This window comes from Anabrus simplex, chromosome X (genome assembly GCF_040414725.1).
Source record: "Anabrus simplex isolate iqAnaSimp1 chromosome X, ASM4041472v1, whole genome shotgun sequence".
Classification (NCBI taxonomy): domain Eukaryota; kingdom Metazoa; phylum Arthropoda; class Insecta; order Orthoptera; family Tettigoniidae; genus Anabrus; species Anabrus simplex.
The window spans coordinates 104,077,220-104,102,891 of NC_090279.1; the positions used below are offsets into that span (position 1 = coordinate 104,077,220).

General features: G+C 38.8%; 1 protein-coding gene across 1 annotated transcript in view; it reads left to right on the forward strand.

The window, feature by feature from the left end:
- Cdk1 (Cyclin-dependent kinase 1) overlaps positions 1-25,672 on the forward strand; it is a 224,788-nt gene that overhangs the window by 195,598 nt on the left and 3,518 nt on the right. Inside the window, exon 6 of the mRNA XM_067159281.2 lies at positions 1,167-1,308. Coding sequence (XP_067015382.1) covers positions 1,167-1,308 — 142 coding nt within the window. The remainder of the gene's footprint in view (positions 1-1,166; positions 1,309-25,672) is intronic.

Sequence of the window (25,672 nt, forward strand, 5' to 3'; positions counted from 1 at the left end):
CACCATGAAGCAAGCCTGCTTGACTCATTCCTGCATTGCCTCAACTGTAATTACAGTGTCAATTTCACTTGGCAGGTCTACCTCACTTCACACTTTCCTTGATGTCGGCCTCCACCTTCAACACCGAATTACGCGTCAAACCCAGCATCTCCATTATAACAGCTTTCACCATATCACATTAAACGATCTCTACCATTCAGCCTCAATGATAACCCAAAGAAGGCCTTCGCCGCTAGGGGTTATCCCACCCAATTGGTCGACTGCCAGATCTCCCAGGTTATCAACTCTGTCCCCAGACTCCCTAAGTAGCCTAACACTATACTCTTCACATATCATCCTGGTGTACACAGTCAATCATTCTCACCATAGACCAGTAATCATCTTTGAAAAATCCTCCCAGTCACATTCAGCTGCCCACATAACCTGAAAAACATTTGCACTCTCTATGAACCTCACAGGCGTCTCCTCCCTTCTGGCTCTTCCACTGTGAACTCTGCATCTGTAAGACCTGCTATTTACATTCATGCAGTGCCACTCTCACCAGCAGAATCGCAAAGTCTTCCCTCTTACAAGGTTGTCGTGGCTGCACTTCATTGAATATTATGTACCAGTTTTCTACAGTGGCGTAACTACCAACACACTAGCCATCACAGTACCTGCAAAACCCCTAACATGGATATTCCTGTTCCAGTTCACACCCGGCACCAACAAACCATGTTCGAGGATTGTTTCACACTTTAAAAACTCGAGCATTTGCCTCCAACTTCCCACTCTCTCACCCTTGGAGATTTGTAAGTTAGACATCAACTGGTGCTTAGGTCTAAGGAACCACCTCGCCTTAACATTGGAAAAGGAAACCGGTTATCTATTCTCTTGTCCGTCTCTCCACACCTTTTACCTCGCATAACTTTTACGTGTCATCGATGACCACTACCATTTTTCTATTTTCCAGTGACGAAGCCTGCACCCCAAACTTTTGGACCAGTCTCTCTTGTATTTGTACTCCATCAAAGTGTTCTTCTTTCTATTTGTTCTTAGACTCCTGCTAGCTTTCTTACTTCAGCATTTGCGCCCGAAAACATTGTTATAGAGGGATTTGACGTATATGTAGTGCTAAAGATTTTTATGTGTATCTTTGAGGTAACACAAGATGATGTTTGCTCTAGGGTACTGCGGACTCCAAATGAAGAAATCTGGCCTGGTGTGAGCAAGCTTCCCGACTACAAGTCATCATTCCCCCAGTGGACACAGAATACACTTCAGTGTTCTGTTAGGGGCTTGGATGATGATGGATTGGACCTCCTCCAGGTATGTATAGTGGTAGTTCTTGGGGAAGTGTTTTGATTTATTCTCCGTTTGAAAATAAATGGCCCAACCAACAAGTTTTATACTGCTCTAAGGCATGTTGCAATGGTTTGCTTGATTTTCATTCTTTAGATTTTTATGTTATTCCCATGGACATACCTGCAAACTGTCCTGATTTATAACTCTTTTACTTTTCTTCCTAACATCCTGAGCTGTTGTTTCACCCTAGTTTAACCCTTTCCCACCCACATTTTCAGTCCGTTTATGGCCAGATTTCAACCTATTATTTAGGAAAAATTGAAGCCGAGCACACTGTTTCAGAAAAGGTAAATATAATAAAAACTGTTGATCACAATGTATTCATTCTCAATAATATTAGAAAACATACCATCACATCCATTTCCGTATTCATTGAGTCATAAGGTTGTGGGTTCAAACCTCCACGCCCCCTAATTGTGGTACTCAACACAAAGGTAGGCTCTATTTGTCACATTCACATGTTGTATGAATCCCTCTAAACCAATAACCACGTGATTCTGGAAGTGGAATGTATACTGTATATCAGCTTCTATTTCCCCTGAGCATGTGTCTTCACATTATGTACCTATGTTTCCGGAATGTGCCTGTTTGAATGCTGCATTTATATATATGTATATGCAAGTGGCTATCTCACTGAATATTTCGTCCCCTCCTAACACATGTCAAAAATAATATATTTCTCGTAATACTCTTTCGAAATTATGGACAGGTTCAACAGCAATCAATCATATAATCATTCGGAGTAATGAAACAAAATATTTGTGTTACCTGAAATGCCGCAGCTTCGCAATCAGGTCCGAATTCTCGATATCTGTTTTCACTTACATCACTGTTATAACTAAAATTATCTTCGTTGGTACGTTATTCCCTTGCTAGAAATTCACCTCCACCCCTACTCAACGATTCTGTGTCACTTTCGTCACCTATATTCAGCTCAGTTTCAATATCCGCAGTGTTCAATCCCGCCATGTTTACGAACAAAACAGCTGTCCCGCGCTCGCGGAAGTTCAAGACTGTTTCCTAGGCGACGTCAAGACAGATTATCGCTCTTCTTTCATTTGCTAAGCCTTGTAGATCGTACTGCGTGTTCATAAATGCCTCATAAACACTTCAAAGTCGAAGAAAACTATCACAGTTCGCGTAAGTGTGCAGATACTTCAGCCGGACGCTAAGGACCGGAAGGCAAAGTGAAAATTCGGGCGCTAAGGGCGGGAAAGGGTTAAAGTACGTTTTGAGACTCCCGCTGTTTTTGGGTGTTGCTTCATTGCTGATAGTCCTCGTTTTGGTCACATTGTATGCCAGTTGTCCTTGTTCTACTCGTCACTATGAGTGGTTGAAGGTCTTCTCTCATAGTCCAGCATGTGGCCTGAAGTCCTGATCTCATTGGTGGCTTTAAAATGAAAATGAGTATCACAGTACTCAAAGAGAGTGGCTGTTTTTCTCCCTTGTGTTTGCTATAGTTGTATAGTTATGGTGTTCAAGATGTTCACCAATGTTGCTTCTGTAAGTTCAGTTGTGATCAATTGTTATTGCAAGTTTGTTTTTTAAAAGTTGTAGATATTTGTGCTTTTTAAAGTCAAAGACAGTGTAACACTTACTTTAATTTACTATAACCTTTTCAGACCTGAAAGAAAACAGGAGCTGTGAATTTTTATTTATATATCAAAAACTGGCTAAAATGACCTTAAATACATATATTTATAGTTTATTTCACAAAGTAAAATCTAACACCGGAGAAAAAAGCACCCGCACAATTGTGCATGTCAGGACTTCTTCCTTTTTTCTTTTAAGGAGTGAATAAATTCAGCCCAGTGCATGTGAATATAGATATGTACATGATGAAATGTTCTATTGTACAGTGTGGAACAATTTAAAACTATTAATATCTTATGCATCACATTTCGTACATTGAGTAAGAGTTCTGCTTTTACAGTCCTTTTGGTGGCAGCACCCAGCACTCCTGTATGTATTGTCTGAGGGAAACCTAGCCCTTACAATTGTGCATATCAATACACAAAACCTCGTGCTATTACGTACAATGTTGTACCTTCACTGTTTATGTTCAGTAACCAATTTACACACTTCATTGATTACATCCTAATATTCAGTAAAGCTTCTAGTTTAATATGAATGCAATAAAGAAATACTTACTCTTGGCATTACTGCTTCCTGCCATCTTTACAAACCATCACTCTCATTTTTGATCCGTTTTGAAAACAGCGATCTTGCTTATTTTACAAAAGGAGTACATTTATTGTTTCACCTATTCAATACAATCAGTACCACGTTATGTGGTCAATTAGACATAGAAAATGTAAATATTATGGGGACATGTTTCACCTTTCTTATTGCGCATCATCAGCCATATTAACCCTCCGTCGGTCGCACTCTAATTTCGACTCGATAATTCGCGTGGCATCTAGGAGGCGCTGTTGTGTTATTAGTTTTAAAAATACATTTCCTGCAGATTGGTTTGGACATAATTGAGTTAAATAATGTTGACATTCATTTTACTCTTACTTCCATTGTTAACAGCAACAATAAAGTCCTAAAATCCATAACAAGACGGAATTTTTCCACTCCATTGCCGTGTGTGCCTCACAAGTCCTCGAGCATTATTTTGTTTGCATGTAAAGTACCAGCCAAATATAAAAGACCTAAGAATGCCTTTATTTCAATAATATCAGTCCCTTTCGCATCTCTTTCCCTTTGAAAATGTCCTTTTACGTGTTCTATATACTGATTTGTATACCGACCGGCATTATGTAACATTTTGTCAGTTATAAACAATTTCCAACACTCGCCTTCATCTTTCATGTGACGTGCATCACCAATAACTCCTAGCAGTTTGGTGAGCAAATTATATGGAAGTGTTTTCTTCCTACGATTAAATTCAGGGTGCTTACCCCATTTTGTGTTTCCATCCTTCCTTGCATAAAACAGTATGTCCCTGAGAAGAGTTTCATCTTCTGTTCCACTTTCCTCAGTATCGGAGTTGTGTTCTCTGCTCTCAGCCGGAAGATCTTCAGCGTCGGTATCACTGGTACTCTTCATTCTGTTGCTCTTCGTCAAAATTATCAGCAAGTAAGCTCTGCATTAATTTCAAGTCACTAGGATTGTTTAAATCGAAAAACTGATGGTTACTGGCCATACTAAAAACACGGAAGGTTTAGGTCACGTGGCATCCGGTAGGCGCCAATGTTCAGTATCCCAACACTAATGTTGTCAACAATGACAACTTCTCAACTGTATTGTATGACACTGGGAGCTATGAAGATACTGTGAGTCCAGGTTCACCAGACTCATGCGCTGTGAAGTAGGGCGTGAAAAACTAGCGGTGGCGCCTTCTGGATACGGCGCGACCGATGGAGGGTTAATTTAATCTTAAAACAAACATTGTTTAGAGGACAATGACACATTATAATTTGTATAAATTGAACTATGATTTCCTATGATATTAACTTTACAGAATAGTGGTTATAAAATATGCTGCTCGGACATGACATGTACAACACATGCTCAAATTATTGTAAACTAATTTAAAAAATTGTCTAAGACAGTTTGTGTCAATATAAAGTTCTAAAAACGGCACACGTGTGGTACTGAAGTGGATCCTCTTCGTTATAAAAGTCAGCATATATTTGCTGGGGTAGTTGTCAACGTAAGTTTTCAAAAGACCAAAATGGTTGAAAACTTGAGGGTGAATCTTGTTTATATTCCGACATTACAAGATTGGCTAAGAGAAAAGGCGAATGTTATGTTATCCTCATTCATTTGATTGGTCTAAAATATTATCTGATATAACCATTGCAAACAGACGTTGGTGTGCTGGTTGAAGCTGCTTTGAGACGAGTTTTCTCAGAGTATTAGACAGGTTACGTTTGATTTTCACGTGAAAATGTAGTCCTCCTTGAAGATGTGAAACATCAATGAATAGAATGTGGTTATAGAATAGAATTTATCACCTACAGGATGTCCCAATTACAGATGATGTAATAGAAAATAAAAAAATTAAATTAAATAATAAAATAAAATAGAAAATAAGTTAAATAATATACATACAAATACATGTTTTGTACAGATTATTTACATAATTTACAAAATTATCACGTTCCATCCTTGAAAAGAACTTTACGAATTTCAGTGGATGGGTGGTGGAAAATGTCTAGTGACCCTTCCAGCTTATTTATTTTCCTAAGGGCTTGCATGAGCCAAAAATTTTCATGCGCAACCATCCTACATTTGGGCAGGTGGAATGAACATTTCTGCCTTTTTCATCTGCTTGGAACATGAAGTGGGATCGACCCCAGTATAGCCAGACGGTCCACTTCACTCTTCAAGCATTTAATCACTAACATTGCGTTCGCACATTTTCGGCGCATTGCCAGCGTATTCATTCCAAGAATGTTTACAAATTCTTCATACCTGCCTGAAGAGAGTGGCATGCGCAGGAATACGAAACTAATCCACTTCATGAACCTTATCTGTACTCTCTCGAGATGGTGTACGTGGCCTTCCTGATACGGGAGCCACACCTCACAACCATACTTGAGGGTCTCGCCAGGGAACAAAACAGAGTTTTTGACACATGCAATATTACTGAAATCTTTACAATTCCTTTTGATAAACCCCAGGAGTCTGAAAGATTTCTTTATAATACCATCGATGTGTTTCTCAAAGGATAAGCCATTCCTGTTGCTCAGTATTACACCTAGATCCTTAAAATCCTCCACACGATTTAAACTTTATCCACTGATTTTATATCTGTAAAATATAGGTGTTAATTTCCGAGTAAATGACATGACACCACACTTGACCACTTATCACACCAATCGCATATTTGCTTCAGATCCTCTTGTAGATAATCACCATCACTGTCTTCTTCTATGACTTTGTATAGTTTCAAGTCATCTGCGTACAAGAGACATTCACTGCTCTGAACAACCGTAGTAATGTCATTTAGGAACAAAACAAATAGGAGGCCCTAACAGTGATCCCTGTGAGATGCCAGATGAAGGTTCATAGGGGTTAGAGATGAAACCCTCAGACTTGACATAACATATTTGTTTTGTCAAGTAGCTCTTTAGCCACTCAAAAATACTCCCGGGCACTCCTTACGCTGACAACTTTCTCAACAAGGCTTTGTGTTGTAAAGAGTCGAAGGCTTTGAAGAAATCAGTATATATCACATCAACCTGTTTACCTTTGTCCAATGCATCGGAAATTGAAGATAAATAAACTGCCAGATTGGTAACCGCTGACCTGCCTTTAACAAATCCATGCTGTGATGGGTCTATGTGCTGACTAAAAGAGTTATACAGGCGATTATATACGACTTTCTCCGCCACCCTCGATAAAAGTGAGAGCAGCACTACTGGTCTATAATTATCGAACAACACCTTATCACCTTTCTTAAAGATAGGGATTACGTAACACTTTTCCCACTCAGCTGGAAAACACCCACTCTTAAATGATTTGTTTATAATTTCACATAGTGGAATTGCCAGTTGGGAAGCACATTCACGGAGGACGGTGCCAGGTTTCTCGTCAGGCCCACATGATTTGCTGATATCAACCGATGACAGGATACATGTCACTTCTGCCACAGAAGTTTGAATAGGCACTGGATCTATTGAAAATGGGGGAGAAAAAGTTGAGTTGCAGGGCTCGGCAGGAGAATGGTACTTTGCGAAAGTTTGCGCAAATATGTTTAGAATTTTATCTTTTTTCATGGATTTCAGTTCCGTTTATTAGCATAGTGGGAGGCAGACGGGAAGATTTTCTTTTATTATTAATGAAATTCCAAAAGCGCTTTGGGCTTGTGATGACGTCATCTTCTACCAACCTAATGTAGTCCCTGTACTTAGCACGCTGCAGATTTTTACATTCACTTCGTAATGTGGAAAACTGCACATAGTCGCACTCTTAGCCTGATCTTTTGTATTTCCTTCTCGCCCTTTCTTTTTCCCTCAGTTTCTGGATTAGTTCTGAGTCGTACCAAGAAGGATATTTTCTGATAATTTTTCGAAATGGTACGCTGTCTTTTATGTCCGCATATAGTAAGTCATAAAAAGTGCTCACAGCTTCATCCACAGGGTGGGACTCTTTAATCATATTCCAGGGGCACAGGGATAAAAAGGTCCCTCATAAAAGAAAAATCAGCTTTCTTCCATGCAAATATGATTTTGTTGCGCTTTGAAGCGAAATGTCCTTGGCATAGGCAGAAAGATTTCGATGGCTTGGTCATCAGAGTGAATTACATTTTCAGTTTTGACGCACTCTCCACTTTGAAGTAATTCGTTTGAGACTAAAATTAAGTCTTGAAAATTATCATTCCTAGTAGGGAAATCACAAATCTGACTGAGATAGAATTCATTAATAATTTCTAGAAATAAGAATACCTCCTCGCTTCTCTGTTTAATAATGTCTTGTTCTTTCGACGACTCATCAGTTTTCCAAGCTAATTGGCTGAAGTTAAAATCAACGGTGTCCTGTGAGTTGAGAACAGATGTAATGTTTCCCACTGTTTGACGTAGGTCGCTAAGCCGATCGTTCACTTCATCTGGAGGCAGGTAGCAACACACAATGAAGACAGCACGACCGGGTTGAGGGTTGACTTTCACTACTTGACACTCCCAATTCCCAGCAAGCTCAGGCTTTGACACTGGTCCAAGATCAGACTTCACAGCTAGTAAAACACCTCCGCCATCCAGTTTTACAGTGTTAACGGAGTTTCTGTCCTTACGGAATACAATGTAACTGTCCGTTAATATTTCAGTATCAACTACGGTTTCGTTAAGCCAACTTTGGCTGATACAAATACATTTAAATCTAAGAATTTCATTTTTGTCCGTATTGAACTGAGAATGGAAGATAGGAAAACTTAAAAGGGTCCACCTTTTCAATTCAAAAATGTTATAGTTTATTTATAACATATATTTGCACTTGGAACTAGTTTCGACGCTGTTTGGCGTCATCAGCCAAAATGTGGGAAATAGGCTAGCATGTAGGCATTTATATTACACAAGGCGTTACATTAAACAATACACATCTTACAAGGAGATAAAAACAGGGACGAATATAGAAACAAATGAATCGTTGAGAAAACAAAAGTTATACATATAAAAAATAACCTTAACCACACATCTTGCAGTGCAAAAATATTCGTCTTGAATGATTCCTGAATACAAAACACACGCGCGCACATTTCTGAAGAGCCAGCATGCAGGAAAAAGTAAAGTGAAACCTTAAGAGTTCTTCTGAGAAGAGTTCATCATTTTTTCTATGTTCCGACTAACTAATGAAGTCTCCCTTGAGTTCCTGATAAACATACACAACAGGAAATTCTCCTTCACTCTCAACAATAGCTATAAAGACCAACGGTAAATTTCATTTTAAATATTGTGCAGAGACATAAAAGCATGATCTTGAAACATGATATAACTTCTTCATTTAACCCAATTTTTTACACAAGGTGTTACATTAAACAATACACATCTTACGAGGAGATAAAAACAGGGACGAATGTAGAAACAAATGCATCGTTGAGAAAGCAAAAGTTATACATATTAAAAATAAGCTTAACCACACATCTTGCAGTGCGAAAATATTTGCCTAGAATGATTCCTGAATACAAAACGCACGCGCACACACTTCTGAAGAGCCAGCAGGCAGGGAAAAGTAAGAGCAAGAAAAACAAAAGTTAATTACTATGAACCCAGGCCTACCAACAGCTAAAGCACTACCCAAAATCCACAAAACCGGTGTCCCTATTCGACCCATAATAAACTACAGACCAAGCCCCTTGTATAAATTATCTCAATTTATCCAACAATTTCTTAATAACCATTATAAATTCTCATCAAATAAATCCATCAGGAACACTGTAGAATTAGTGAACAAACTAAACAGTTTCAAGCTTCAACCATATCATTCAATGCACTCCTTTGATATAGTCAACATGTATCCCAGTATAAAAACCAACTCTCGAAAAGAACTTACTTGCTAACAATCAACTAGGTAAACTAGAAGTTCAAGACTTTATGACCATATTAAGATTACTAATTAACAATAACTACTTCACATTCGATAACATCATTTACAAACAAGATGGTTTGGCTATGGGTTCACCAGCCTCAGGAATTTTAGCAGAGATCTACCTTGATTTCCTAGAGCACACCGCCATCGACAGTAACATCAAATTTGCTAATATCCAATTCTGGGCTAGGTACGTAGATGACACATTTATAATCCTAGATGAACGCTCCATAGATGCGCCATCCACCCTCAAAAACCTTAATAACATTGATCATGACATTAAATTTACCTTAGAATCAGAAATAAACAACTCCATCAACTTCCTAGACCTAACAATCAATAGGCACCCCTCTTCGTTCACTTATAGTATCTATAGAAAGCCCACTCAAACGGCCACTACTATAAGAAATGACTCACTACACCCCCAAACACACAAAGCGGCTACATATAATAGCTTAGTAGACCAAGCATTCAAAATTCCGATGTCAAGAAAAAACTTAAATAAAGAATTGAACACCATTCGCTCTACAGCAAAATTCAATGGATATAATGAATCCTTTATTGAAAGAATAATCAATAAATTCAGACACCGCCCAAAAACCACCCTAATAAAAGACAATACTAGCACTGCCACATTTTCCACATTTACCTTCAATAAAGAAATTTGCGTCACTAACGTTCTTAAAAAACACAACGTTAAAATAGCCTTTTGTACTAACAATAGAAGCACTGAGATCCTACACAACTCTTCATCAATAAATAAAAGTAGTCCTTTTTCTAAATCAGGTGTATATAGGTTTTCTTGCCAAGACTGCAAAAGTTCTTACCTAGGGCAAACAGGACGCAGCTTTAAAATCAGATATGCAGAACTTGTCAGTGCCATAAAACACAACCGTTTTTCCGCGGTCGGCCTACATATAAAAGAATTTAAGCACAACTTTACTGAAATAAATCAAGATCTTGAGGTATTAGATATTCTAAACAAAGGTTCTTTCCTAGACGTCACTGAAAACCTCTATATTCATTTAGACCAATATTTCAATCCCAACCTAAACTTAAATGATATCTCAGAGAAACCAAAGATCCTATTCGACTTTCTCATTGAATTTTTCAAAAACATGAATATCCCGAAAAACAGATCTGTCTTTCAGATTATGCATAATACTTTGTCACGCCACACACTTTCACCACATCACCCTCCATACTTCCCCTCCTTCCACTCCTCCTCCCCTACCGCTCCTTCCCTCTCCCCTCCTAATCCAACAATGGCCGCTCCCCAGACCTAAACTATCCAACACGCTCTGTTCCTCTTCATCTCGCGCCATAGCTTTACCGCCTCATGTCCCGCAATAAACATCATAGAAACCTGCCCCCACCCTACACGTAACGCTGCAACAATACACCACAAATACTGGCACAGTCAACCTCCAAACTCTCAGAAAACGTATTCCTTAATACCAATTTTATATTCTTGTCGAGCTGAATACCGGACCCGTGAAGATTACAAGATTATTTTGTGCATCTACAGAATGGTGGTGTTAATGAAGCTATGTAATATAGAGAGAGACTTTCAAAGGTGGTTAAATGAAGAAGTTATATCATGTTCAAGATCATGCTTTCACATCTCTGCACAGTATTTAAAATACAATTTACCGTTGGTCTTTTATAGCTATTGTTGAGAGTGAAGGAGAATTTCCTGTTGTGTATGTTTATCAGGAACTCGAGGGAGACTTCATTAGTTAGTCGGAACATAGAAAAAATGAACTCTTCTCAGAAGAACTCTTAAGGTTTCACCTTACTTTTTCCTGCCTGCTGGCTCTTCAGAAGTGTGTGCGCGTGCGTTTTGTATTCAGGAATCATTCAAGGCAAATATTTTCGCACTGCAAGATGTGTGGTTAAGCTTATTTTTAATATGTATAACTTTTGCTTTCTCAACGATGCATTTGTTTCTACATTCGTCCCTGTTTTTATCTCCTCGTAAGATGTGTATTGTTTAATGTAACACCTTGTGTAAAAAAATTGGGTTAAATGAAGAAGTTATATCATGTTTCAAGATCATGCTTTCACATCTCTGCACAATATTTAAAATGAAATTTACCGTTGGTCTTTAAAGCTATTGTTGAGAGTGAAGGAGAATTTCCTCTTGTGTGTGTTTATCAGGAATTCAAGGGAGACTTCATTAGTTAGTCGGAACATAGAAAAAATGATGAACTCTTCTCAGAAGAACTCTTAAGGTTTCACTTTACTTTTTCCTGCATGCTGGCTCTTCAGAAATGTGTGCGCGTGTGTTTTGTATTCAGGAATCATTCAAGACGAATATTTTCGCACTGCAAGATGTGTGGTTAAGGTTATTTTTAATATGTATAACTTTTGTTTTCTCAACGATTCATTTGTTTCTATATTCGTCCCTGTTTTTATCTCCTTGTAAGATGTGTATTGTTTAATGTAACGCCTTGTGTAATATAAATGCCTACATGCTAGCCTATTTCCCACATTTTGGCTGATGATGACGCCAAACAGCGTCGAAACTAGTTCCAAGTGCAAATATGTTATAAATAAACTAATAGATACAAATACAGTCATAGTTCCCTTCACTTAGTCCAGCATTAAAGTCAGCAAGCGAGTTACGCATACTCCTCACATTTTGATAGAAAAATATCATACCTTGATTGCTTTGGTTGGGACCTGGGTTCAGTTGTACATCTCCGGAGAGCGCTAGCATTAGGACGGCTATTACATAGCTGGATACCTGCGGACGAGCCGGCCTCCCGTGGCCGTGGGCGCACCTTTCACTTCGGTGTGATGACAGAGTACCTCGAGTACCTGCATTTATTAATCACTAGGACTCTTTCCCAAATTGTGTTTTGCACACTGTCAAACTTGAGAGTGTAATCACATCGGCACAAACGAATCGGACTGTAGGCGTATTTAACTATCGAGAACACAAGTATTACTCGGAGAAATACCGACACTGCAAAAGAACAAAAAAGATGTGTTTGACGTGTGTTTTTAAATCGTATGTTAGTGTCCAAGAATTGTGTATTATGTAAAGTGGGTACTTACTCATATGCCGTATGTATATCGATCTTACTGTATTAGCAGCGTTTGTCTGTCTGGAGTTCCTGCTTCGCGTGTTGTAACGATGTGATAGAGGAAGAGGGGCATAGATTTTCTATGTCTAATTGACCACATAACGTGGTACTGATTGTATTGAATAGGTGGACTTGCCGATGGACTGTATTTTTAAACTCTTCATCCTGCACCCTGGTGGTCAAGTGCTAACTAAAAACAACTGAAATACATGCTACATGTCCCACACAAGCACTACAGTCCGGTCTAGCACCAAGAAAGTGTTAAATACGCGCAGGCATAATAAAATATGGACCTGCACAATTGTGCATACATGGTCTGAAAGGGGTATTGTAATCATTACGATAAATCATAGCGTTTGTTCAAAGTTTTTATTATATCGAATATTTTCTTTCTCTGAAACACTTTCTGGAACAGTGTCATGTATTACTGAAACGTGGAATGGATCTTACTTCGTACTGTCAGTGTGATTTTTCAGCATGGCATTGTGGGTAAAACGTTTCCACAATCTTCTGGTTTTTTAAAATTATATGTGATAGTCTAAAACTTAGCAGCATTAACATTACACTAACAGTTGTTAGTTGGTGTGTTTTGTCTCTTCTGCTGTCAGTTGTCTCCATTAGATAGCATAAAATGGAATTGCATAAACAATATTTTCAAGCTGCTTCTCATAATTACTCGGTCATGCAAAAGACATACCTGCGAACTCGCCCGATTTAGGCGGGAAACTCCAGATTTTCGACATTTTTTTCTCGCCTCCCGATTATTCTATTTCTCCCTATTTTAGCTTACTTTTTTGTGAACTTCAAACATTTTTTCAAATCCTGCCATTTTAGCTTTGTATGCCAATGGCCAGAAGTCCTTCGCTCATTGGCCCCTTTCAAATGAGATATCGACATTTAATTAATACAAGAAATGCTCGCGTATATGCGATGTTTATTGGAACCTGTATATCGTGACGTGTATGTTGATTGTCAATCTTTGGTTCTCGCTTGCTATTTTTGTGTCCGTCTACATCAGTCTATTGCAAGAGACTATTCTCATTTTTCCGTATTGAAAGTCTGTTAAAGGAGAACAATAAAACTTTGATTTCCACCTATTCAGTACATAGAAAGCAATTATAAAATTATAATCTCATCCTTATTTTATTGCTTACTTGTTAAAACATAGGACATGTTTCATTTATATTTGGAACATCTTCAGCTATAAATATTCTTACAAGGTTAAACCGGTAACATTATTCTAAAAGTTACGCTTATGGTTTACCGTTAACAAACTTATCTATAATAAACTTTTAAAAACCTCTTAACTATAAAGCATTTATATATTACGTTGTCTTATTAAAAACAATTTGACTATTTGTTGAGTTTGAAACCTTAAAACCTTATTCTAATATTTAAAATACAATGCCATTAGTTAGTCTCTGTATAAATACATTTACAATCTGTTAAAATTGCTGAATGTCTTAATGTGTATTTCAACAAATAATTTTAAGACATTTTGTTACAATTGGCGTGAGCTTTCCACACGTACCACCATCATCATCGGTTTGCCCTTCCAGCGAGCCGGGTAGGGTGTTTGAAAATGAGCGTCTTCCAAAGTTGCCTATTCAAAAACATTTCGTTGTCCAAGACAGATTCCCAATTCCATCCTCTTCTCTCCACGTCTTCCCTCAGTTGGTCCATCCATCTTCTTCTTGGTCTTCCAGCTGGTCTTCTACCAGTTATTCTCTCTTCCAAATAAGCACATGGTAACCATGTGCTATTCATTCGTTTAACATGCCCAAACCATTTAAGTCTAGACGACCTAAGTCTGTCCTCCATCGATTCATTTAGACCTAGGTTAGATCGGATCTCATTTTTCACATGATCAAGTCGGGTCTTTTGGAGGGCAGTTCTAAGAAATTTCATTTCACAGGCTTGAATCCTACTATAATCCTTTGATGTTAGTGTGCAGGTTTCCAGAGAATATGTAAGGATAGGAATGAAATATGGCTTGTACAGGGTCATTTTTGTTCTTTGTGGGACTTTCTGATCCCATAGTAGGTGTCTAACGATGCTGTAAAAGTTAGATCCTTTGGTTACTCTGTTATTTCTCTCTCAGCTCTGTTATTACTAGCGATTACGCTTCCTAAATAACTGAATTGGTGTACTACTTCAACTTGGTGGTCCTGTATTTTTATGTTGCATTCTGTATAATGTCTACTGATTTTTAATGCTACTGTTTTTGATGGGTTCAATTTCATTCCATAATCATCAAACTTCTTACACCATGCATTCAGATTATTTTGCACTCCCTCCTCTGTTTCATCCCATATTGTCACATCGTCTGCAAACACCAGAGCCTGAAGATCTTTATTACCTTTTCCTTTTAGTTCCTTTAAAATAGTATTCATAACTGCTATGAATAGAAGTGGTGACAAGGCACTTCCCTGTTGTACTCCTTTGGTTGTATTGAACCATTCAGAGTGACCATCTCCAATTCTGACACAGCTTTTACAATTACTATATAGCATTTGGATCTTCCTAATAAGGTACTCCGGTACACCAAGTTTTCTAAGACTTTTCCTAATAGTTGATCTAGGAACATTATCATACGCCTTTTCAAGGTCCATAAACACAATAATTAGGTATTTTCCTCTTTCCCAGTGTTTCTCTGCCAACATCCTCAAAGCAAATATCAGATCTGTTGTGCTTCTTCCAGCCTAAAGCCATGTTGTTCCTCTTCTAAGATAGGCTCTAGTATATCCCTTACTCTGGCTTCAATGATCTTCTCCATAATTTTAAGGCCGTGTGATAGGAGGGTAATGCCTCTGTAATTTTCACTTTTCCTTCTACTCCCTTTCTTAAAGATAGGAACTATCACCCCTTTTGTCCAATCTTCAGGTATTTCATTATCCTTTCATATTGTTCTGAGAACTGTATACAGCCACTGTATTCCTGGTGGACCAGCAGCTTTAATCATGTCAGCTGTCCGACTCGTTGGCTGACCGGTCAGCGTACTGGCCTTCAGTTCAGAGGGTCCCGGGTTCGATTCCCGGCCGGGTCGGGGATTTTAACCTTAATTGGTTAATTCCAATGACACGGGGGCTGGGTGTATGTGCTGTCTTCATCATCATTTCATCCTCATCACGACGCGCAGGTCACCTACGGGTGTCGAATAGAAAGACCTGCACCTGGCGAGCCGAACTTGTCTTCGGACACTCTCGGCACTAAAAGCCATACGCCATTTCATTTTTCATCATGTCAGCTGTAATTTCATCAGCTCCTGCTGACTTACCACTTCTCATCCTGTGGAGAGCTTGCTCTACTTCTGTCCATGTAATTGGGATATCTTCCTCTATTGTTTTCTGTCCTACATCCTCAACAGAGATCTCTTTAGGGCCATTTAGGAGCTTGTCAAAATACTGCCCCATTGTATCCGTGATATCTTTCATATTGCGAACTATATTCCCATCTGCTGTCTCCAGAGCTGGACTTCTTTATCTGATCTTTTATTTTTTACTATTCCATAAATAATTTTCATATTCCCTTTACTGTCTTCTTCCAGTTTAGTTGTAAATTCTTTCCAACTTTTCTCTTTTTCTTCCCATACAATTCTCTTTACTTCCAACTTTCTGTATATATATTCCTTTGCTATCTCTTCCAATTTATTGTTGTCTATTTGGTCACTGTTGATTCTTCTGTCAGACTTAGCCACATCAAGAAGTTTTTTGGCTTTATTCCTTTTCATTATGGCTTCTTTCACTTTATCATTCCACCAAGATGTTCTTTTCTCTCTCACTCTTCTGCTTGTTCTTCCACATATTTTACCTGCACTACCAACCAGACTTTCCTTAAAATCATTCCATTCTTCATTACATTTCTTTGTGTCTGTTATTGGTATTTTAGCTCTGATTTCCTCTTGAAACTGCTGTTTGACTTCCACATCTTTCAATTTCCAGTCTTTAATTCGTGGTTTTTTCTTCTTGTCTACTTTAATAATAGGTTTGGTGACTTTTAGGTCTGCAATGAGGAGTCTATGGTCACTATCAAGGCTCTCACTAGGTATCACTTTTACATCATGCACCTTTTCTCCACTTGACCTATCTGTTATGATAAGGTCTATCACTGATCTATACTGACCATCCCAACTGTATCTCGTTACCTTGTGGCTATCCCGTTTCTGAAACCACGAGTTCTTCACCAGAAGTTGGTTTCGTGTACATAGATCAAGCAGAAGTTCACCCTCCTCATTTCTATTACCAAATCCATATGGACCAATAATGCCTTCATAACCTGACCTATCAGTTCCTACCTGGGCATTAAAATCCCCAATTATCATTATGTTCTCTTCATCAATGATGTCCTCTAGTTTTTCTAGAAAGCTTGCTTTTTGGTCATCGCTACAACCCTGCTGGGGAGCATAAACTTCGATTACAGTTTGAGTTTCTCCATTTAGGTATATTTTAGCTTTGATTAATCTCTCATTGATGGAGACATCTGTTACACTATCAATGTCTTTATGGAGTATAAAACCAACTCCATTCCTCGCCACTGCAGGATTACCACTCCAGTATAATTTATATCCGTCCTCTAACATTCTTGTGTTGCAACCTTTCCATTTGGTTTCACTTAGCCCTAGGATGTGAATATGTCTACGGTTCATTAAATCCGTGATTTTGTTGCATTTTCCTGTTACAGTCATAATGTTTAAGATTCCAATCCGAAGCTTGTTTCTATGATCGGGTCTTCTCGAGCATCTTGAATGAACATCGGACATGACGTCGTCATTAGTTCCAAGAGTACTTGAAGTATTGTCGACATTCAGAATATGTTTCTTTCCGAGGCTCGTTTTCATTTTGAAAGCAACTGCATTGTACTCCTGTACTGACTTGCTAGGCCTAACGTACTAGAGGATTTTCTTTCAGGGTGGTCTCCCTTAGCCTTTGGCAGTCCCCTGCCTCACTGCAAGGCAGCAGCTGATGAATTTGTGTTATTTCCCACACAAAGGTCTCATATTATCCAATCTTCTAAGGGAAAACTCCTCTGCTCGCAGCTATTGGTTTTCCCTTAGTTTGCCTGGTTTGGTATCGGCCGCCAGACCCTCGGCCAGACAGTCGCAGGTAGTACAGTCTACTGTCGCATACGATAGCAGAATATATTCTGACCTGACACCAACTATCCCAAAAAGCAAGGATGCCTCTTCCGCCAGTTCCGCCGTACCAATGATCTTCATCTCCGCCTTCACTGCCGTTGAGGTCTTCACCCGTGGTACACACCGGGTGAGTGTGCTCTGGGACTCACATAAGGCAGGGGCGCCACTCCCTGGATAGGGCTGCCTCCGCAGAGGGTCCCTACCTGCTACCTTACACATACCATATGGAAATGAAATCTAACACTCTCAAAACAGCTGAGTTTAGGCGTGAATATTATTCATTTCGTCCGTAAAATGACAAAATTGATGCACACTGTTGATTATAGGTATGAATTTTGTCGTACTTTAAATATTTAACGTCCAAATTTTCAAATTCCTGAATTGCTTGTAGACTTCACCAGTGTAGGGCAATCCTACAGACGTAAGCAAGGACTCAATCAAATGGTGACAGTCAAGTTTTGGCGATAAGCAAGTTGTTTTTCATAAGACTTAATTATATTAACGAACAAAAATGGCCAAAGATTAATTGAACTTTGTGCAGATCATGGACTCATTTTGGAAACCACCAGATTCATGAGGCGACCACATAAACTTATGACATGGAAATGCCCTAACGTAAAATTGGGAGAGTTTCAGATTGATCATGTTGCAATGGATAAAGATTATCATAAAGAAATTTATAATTTCAGAGTCCTCCGTGGGGTAGACATTGACTCGGATCATTATATCTCAAAAACAGAAATCAAGTTAACACCAAAAAGGAAACACAAACGTAATCATCTCATATCAAGAAGAAATTATGATCCCAGTTACTTAATAAATAATAAAATATATTTAGAGAGATCCAAAACACCTTTAAATGACAAATTAGAGACGATGATCAACAAACTTAAAACCATAGCTGAAGAAATCGCTCCAATTAAAAGGAGAAAGAAACATGCGTGGTGGAACGGGGAATGTGACAAAGCAATTCAAGCAAGGCACAAGGCATGGTTAAATGATCAACAGAAGAAAACAGGAAAATCTCGAGAAGAACTAATTAATGCCAGAAGACAAACAGCTAAAGAAATGAGGACAATTAAAAGAAATTATCAAAAGGAAATGCTTAACACTATAGAGGAAACATTCAATCAGCATAAAACAAGAGACTATTCCAAACATTCAAACAATATCAATCTAAGTTTACCCCTCCCACACTTATGTTAAGAAATAAAAATGGAAAAATGGCACACAATAAGATAATGCTAACAATCTTGCAGAATACTTTAAAGAGTTACTTAATTGTGAGGATCCTGTGGAACATTTAGAATTTGACCCTAACCCAAAAAATAAAACTCCATTACGAAACATTATACCACCTGTTTACAATGAAGTGAAAACAGCAATTAATGCACTTAAAAACTACAAAGCAGCAGGAGAGAATCAAATAATAGCAGAAATCTGGAAGAATGCTAATGATCAGACTATTCAAAACCTACATAAATACATCATTGATATTTGGAACACTGAGATGCTTCCCGAGGAATGGAATACAGCGATAATCCACCCGCTGCATAAGAAAGGTGATCGCTCCGATCCAAATAATTATCGGGGGATATCCTTGCTTGATATTACGTACAAGATTTTATCCAAGATTATGTACACAAGAATCCAAGAACTTGGAGAATATCAGGGAGGATTTCGACCAGGTAGAAGCTGTCCAGATCAAATCATTAGTTTAAAATGGATAATGAAGCACCAAAGAGTTCGAAATAAGGGTCTAGTCATCACTTTTGTAGATTTTAAAAAAGCATACAACAGTATTTATCGTGAATCATTATTAAAAAGCCTTAAAGAATTTGGTTTAGACCAAAAACTTGTTAACGTCATTAGTATGACTTTTAAAAATACGAAGGCAAAAGTTAAATTTAGAGGTGAATTATCAGAATTATTCACTATAAGAACTGGACTTCGACAAGGAGACAGACTTTCACCATTGTTATTTAATTGTGCCTTGGAGAAGGTTATGCGTGAATGGAACAAGACATGCCAACCAACTATAAAGATCGGTAGAAATATTAAACTCAACTGCCTTGCTTTTGTGGACGATTTAACATTACGTGCAAATACAATAGAAGAGGCTAAATTTCAAATCGAACAACTAGAAATCTTAGGAAAACAATGGGATTACAAATTTCATTTGAAAAACAGAAATTATGCCAACTTTTAAAATTGATTTACCAGTTATTCAACTGAACAGTAATAAAGAGATTAAAATTGTTCAAAAATTCAAATATCGTGGAGAAATAATAACATGGAACACAAATGAAAAAGAAGCAATAGAACACAGAACAACTAAATTTGAACAAGCACAAAGACTTACCTGGCCAACCTATAAATAAAAAAAAATCTCTTTCGATAAATGCTAAGCTGAAACACTATAATTCCATAGTTAAACCAGAGGCAACATATGCTAGTGAAACTTTATTCAAATTAAATGTAAAACAGACAAATTACAGAAAACTGATAGAAGAATTCTTAGAACAATTATTTAAAAAAAAACACTAACTCCATAGATACTAATAACTAGATGTATAACTGCACTCTTCCATTAAGGCGTTTCTAAGGCAACAGATCCTAGTCTACTGCTGGGAGCCATCTTGGTGGTCTGTGAAAATATAATAAACTAAAGTGAAAAACGGTCAACGGCTTCTGAGGCGGACGAAGATGGTTTACATCATCTAACGGCAAGGAAGGCGGAAGAACCGCTGTGGGGAAGATTGGTCTCCGTTGTAAGCCTGGGAAGGCAACCAGTCTAAGGGAGAAAACCCTAAATGAACCTACCGGAGCTCACAACCTTGGTAGTATCTCGATCAGAGTTTTAACCTCTGGTCTCCTAAGACAATTTTCAACTAAAGCATGGAGGACAAACTCACGGAAGTAACTACCTCAGGTGGTATCAAATCCACCTCCGCCTTTGGCAGTGTTAGTAGGCCTTCGGATTCTGGGGAGCCTACACCAACATGCTTTGAGGACGAGTAGGAGCGTCCTGGAACTACTAGCAATAAGATCCGGTACAAGGAACAGAACTATTTTGCCACATTGAACATCAACTCACTACTTAAGCTAGGCAAACTGAAGCATTTAACTGACACTTTGACTCGCCACAAGATACTACTCACAGCAATACAGGAAACCAGGTATACAGATGAGCATGCCTTTGATTCGCAGGAGAATGAAGAATGTGCCTCACCTGGGGACTGGGTTCATTGTAAGCCATAAGATACTGAACTTGGTAATTGACTTCAACTCGCCCAATAGTCGAGTGTCCCTTCTAACCTTCCGGTGCACAAACAAGCTCTACACTGCAGTAAATGTTCACGCACCTATCAATGAGGACAATAAACGTAACCCTGAAAGTACCGACAAATTTTGGGAAGAACTAGAGGATATCATCAGCAAAGTCCCAGAACGTCATACAATCATTCTACTCGGGGACTTCAACGCACCGTTAAGGAAAGAGCGCAAATTTAGGAACATTGTGGGAGAATACCCAGCTCACTTACGAACAAATAGAAATGGGGAGTGTCTAGTGGGACTCTGCAAAGCCTTCAACCGGGTAATGAAGTCAATGGCCTTTAAGAGACTACCAAGGAAACAGAAGACCTGGACGTCACCCAACAACCTCTTAGGGGAATTTCAGATAGATCATGTTGCCATTGCAAGGAAAGCCTATAGAGAGATCCAGAATGTAAGAGTCTTACGAGGAGCAAATTTGTACTCCGACCACTACCTCTCCAAAATAAAGCTGAAATTTCTACCTAGGAATACTAAAAGAACCAAGTCAGTTAAAGTTACTAAGTTTGATTTAGAAAAACTTGCAACTTGCAAACAGTTTACAGAGAAACTGGAAAGAATCCAATGGAGAGATTGGGATGAATTGAGGGAAAATCTAGTGAAAGTAGCAACAGAGACTGCGCCATTACTAAAACAGAAGCAGCATGCCTGGTGGACAGCTAGATGTGAAGAAGCGGTAATGCAGAGGCAGATGGCCTGGTTGAAGTGGAACTTGTGGAAGACACAAGACAACAGAGAGAAGTTCATAGAGCAACGGAAGATAACTGCCAATATCATCAGACAAGTGAAACGGAAATTCACAAAAGACTAATTGGCGCAGTTGGATGATGACTTTAAGAACAACACCAGAAACTTTTTCAGAGGCTTTAAACGGAACCTTCATCACTACAGTCCACCCAGTCTCCATTTCCGTGGACCAGATGGGAAGATTAGCCTATAATGACACTGACAATTGCCACCTTCTCGCCAAATACTTCGAGGATCTCCTTAATTGTGAATCACCTGATACCTTTTTTACTTACCAAGACAACATCAAGCAACCAAACTCGCAACCACCATCCAAAGAAGTAATACAAATCATCCAGTCTCTGAAAAACAACAAAGCATCTGGAGAAGATTCAATAGTAGCCGAACTATGAAAGCTGGCTGGAGACAAGACTGTAAGCAAGCTGACAGAAATTCTACAAAACACCTGGGAGACCGAAACATTACCTAGTGACTGTACTACTGCATTGATTCATCCCTTGCACATCAATAATTATCGAGGAATCTCATTGGTACCTGTCACATACAAAATTTTCTCTAAAGCCTTATTAAATAGAGCCGAACCTCAACTAGACCCACAGAACAGATACTCAATCTACAATCAGTATTACATCAAGCAAAAATGGCCGGTAAGATATACATTGTCATTTTTGTCGACTTTACAAAGGCGTATGACTCAGTAGACAGACCTACTCTTATGAAGATTTTGCAGGAACTAGGACTTGATGAGAAGACCCATAACCTAATCAAACAGACTTTAAGCAACACCAGGTCACGAGTAAAGTTCAGAGGAACCATATCAGAAAGTTTTGAATTTAAATCAGGAGTGAGACTGTGCCTTGGGAAAAGTAATAAGAGAGTGGCGAAAGGAGTTAGCTAGAATGGAGATTCCAAGTGGCATTTATTTGGGACATAAGCGCAATGAGCTCAGTGTTGACTGTCTGGCGTAAATTGTCTGGCGTATGCCGATGACCTGGCCCTTATATCTAATTCAATAGAAACTTCAGTGAAACAACTAAACGTTCTCGGACAACAAGCAGCAAAGGTTGGGCTACATCTGTCTCTCGAAAAACACAATTCATCACGAACATCGGTGAATCTCCTTGTACGTTACATCTGGAACAGGGAGAGATCAGGAAAACCAACAGGTTTAAGTACTTGGGAGAATGGTTGGAATACAATCTCTCTGAAGGAACAGCTTTGTCAACTCGTGTTAACAAGCTTGAAATGGCCCACCAACTGACCAAGAATACCTATAATAAAAAGTCTCTCTCTCGTAATACTAAGATGAAGCACTACCAGACAGTCATCCGTCCTGAAGCCTTATATGCTTCAGAATGTTTAACATTCAGCAGGAAGGGACTTGTGGAAAAACTTGAAATCCAGGAAAGAAAGATGAGGAAGATACTGGGGCCATTCAAGGAAGGGGGCAGTTATAAAAGACCACCTAACCAAGAGCTCTACAAGTACTGTGAAAGAATAACGATTGTAGCAAGAAAAGGATGCCTAGCATTCTATGGGCACGTCTACCGGATGCATCCTACCAGGTTGACCAACCGGATTCTCAGCTACTGGCAAAATAGGAAGACCAAGTCACCATGGTTGATCGAAGTGGATCAAGATCTACAGGAACTGGGAATAACAGAAGGAATCTTAAAGGATCCGACAGCACTCGGGAAGATGCTTAAACATAAGAAGTTCCAGGACAGACTACCAACAAAGAAGACTGGCGCCCTTTGGACAAAGGAAAGGAAGGAGCAACACAGCCTGAGGATGCGCGACTACTGGGCAAACATCAAAGCCCATTCCAAAATGCAATAGTTGAATGTCGTGGTCCTTAGCTGGCCTATACGAAACAAGAAGAAAAAACACCAAGTTGATGGACAGTGAAGATTGTTGCCTAACAACATTGTCTATCGTGAATGTGAATCAATAATATCTACAATGCGTAAAAGAATAATTTCCTTTTTCTGTCACATATCAAGATTACCAGACACCAAGATATTGAAACAACTATTTGATTACTTTTTGAAAAATAAAATCAATAATAATTGGTTCAAAGAAGTTCAGGATGATTTGAAAGAATTGGGTATAACTCGGCAACAAATCAAGGACAGAAAAGAGAAGAGGATTTGGAAGAACAAAAGCATAAGTCTCAAACTAAAAACAGTTGAACGGAAACAATATACTATATCGGACACACAAAGGGCTTCCAGGTCGGAGAAGATGAGAAAGTTCTGGGAGAAGAAAAAGAAGAAATTAACTCAAATGTATTGATTTAATTGCTCCAATGTGGGCGTAAAATATGTAAATAATATAAACGCTTTATATTTAAGAGGTTTTTTCAAGTTTATTATGGATAAGTTTGTTAGCGGCAAACCATAAGTGTAAGTTCTAGAATAATGTTACCGGTTTAGCCTTGTAAGAATATTTATAGCTGAAGATATTCCAAATATGAACGAAACATTTCCTATGTTTTAACAATTAAGCAATAAAATAAGGATGAGATCCTAATTTTATAATTCCTTTTAATGTATTGAATAGGTGGAAATCAGTTTTATTGTTCTCCTTTACATCAGTCTAGTCAATTCTAGAGACCAGTCACTGGATTTGGAGTCCTTTTTAGTAATTTAGTGACAGAATTTCAAAATTAGCGACTTTCTAGAGATTTTAGAAGCCATTTGGAGACAATTCTGGCGAATTTTAATTCATGACTTGATAAAAATAGCATTGCACTTTACATAATTGCACGGGCAAGTGATACAATATATTAATCTATGCATTTCCTATGTAATAATGATATCTAAGTGATTCACACATGTGGAGCAGGAGTTCATACTATTTTCAGAAGGCTTATCAGAGATCGATCATCTCACTCACATACTTCCTGTGAGGGAATAGAGATGTGTAATTTTTAGCCTTGTATAGCAACAGTCTGGTTTTGAGATAAGTGTTATATTATGTACCATAGTACTCCTCTATTGTGCAAGACATGTAGAATGAGCAGTTTTGAATTGTATCTCCTGATTTTTCATACCAAAATCTCCTGGCCTTTGGTCGTTGGCAGGTATGAAAAGATTATCTTAAGCTATGATTTTCAGAATGATCCATATTGAATGACTTACAATTCAAGTAATAATGTAAATGCTTAAAACATTATGGTACTAGTTTCAACCACTGTTGAGTTCATCTTCAGCCATGCAAACCATAAAATTGACTAGTCAAACACACACACACACATATATACTCTGCCGGGAGAAGAAAGAATGTGCAACATCTTCAACAACTGTTCAGTGTACTACCATGCACTGCCGTTGAGTACGTGCTCCTGTTGACCAACTGTAGCCATTTGAACGGGGTCGTATTGTGGGCCTGCGGGAAGCTGGGTGGACGTATCGACGGATTGCTGCACATGTTGGGCACAGTATATTTGTGGTCTGTCGGTGCTTTCATTAATGGTCTGTGGAACATTTCCCGCACGCATGGACCAGGCTCCGGATGTCCGCGTAATTCAGACGCACGTCAAGATGCGAGCAGTGGTGTCCGACCGAACATCATCCAGGAACGAAATCGGGTCACATGTTGCACCTGCTGTGTCACCAAGGACCATTGGGAACAGTCTGCTTGCAGCAGGATTACTTATAATTAAGTGTGCGTCTGACCAGGCTAGCACTGGCACCACAACACCGCCAAGCATGGCTACTCTGGTGTCGTGAAAAGGTTGACAGGAGAGGGGAATGGTGCTCTGTTGTCTTCAGTAATGAGAGTATGTTCGGTCTGTATGCAAGTGATGGATTTACACATGTACGGCGTAGACCTGGCGAGTGGCCTATTCCAGAATGCACTCGCAGGCGGTGCCCAGACTTCATAATGTGGGGGTCATCAGTTACAATTTGCGGTCAGAGTTAGTGTTCTGGTGGATAGCGTAACACAAGTGCTCGCTACATTGCACAGGTTGTTTTTC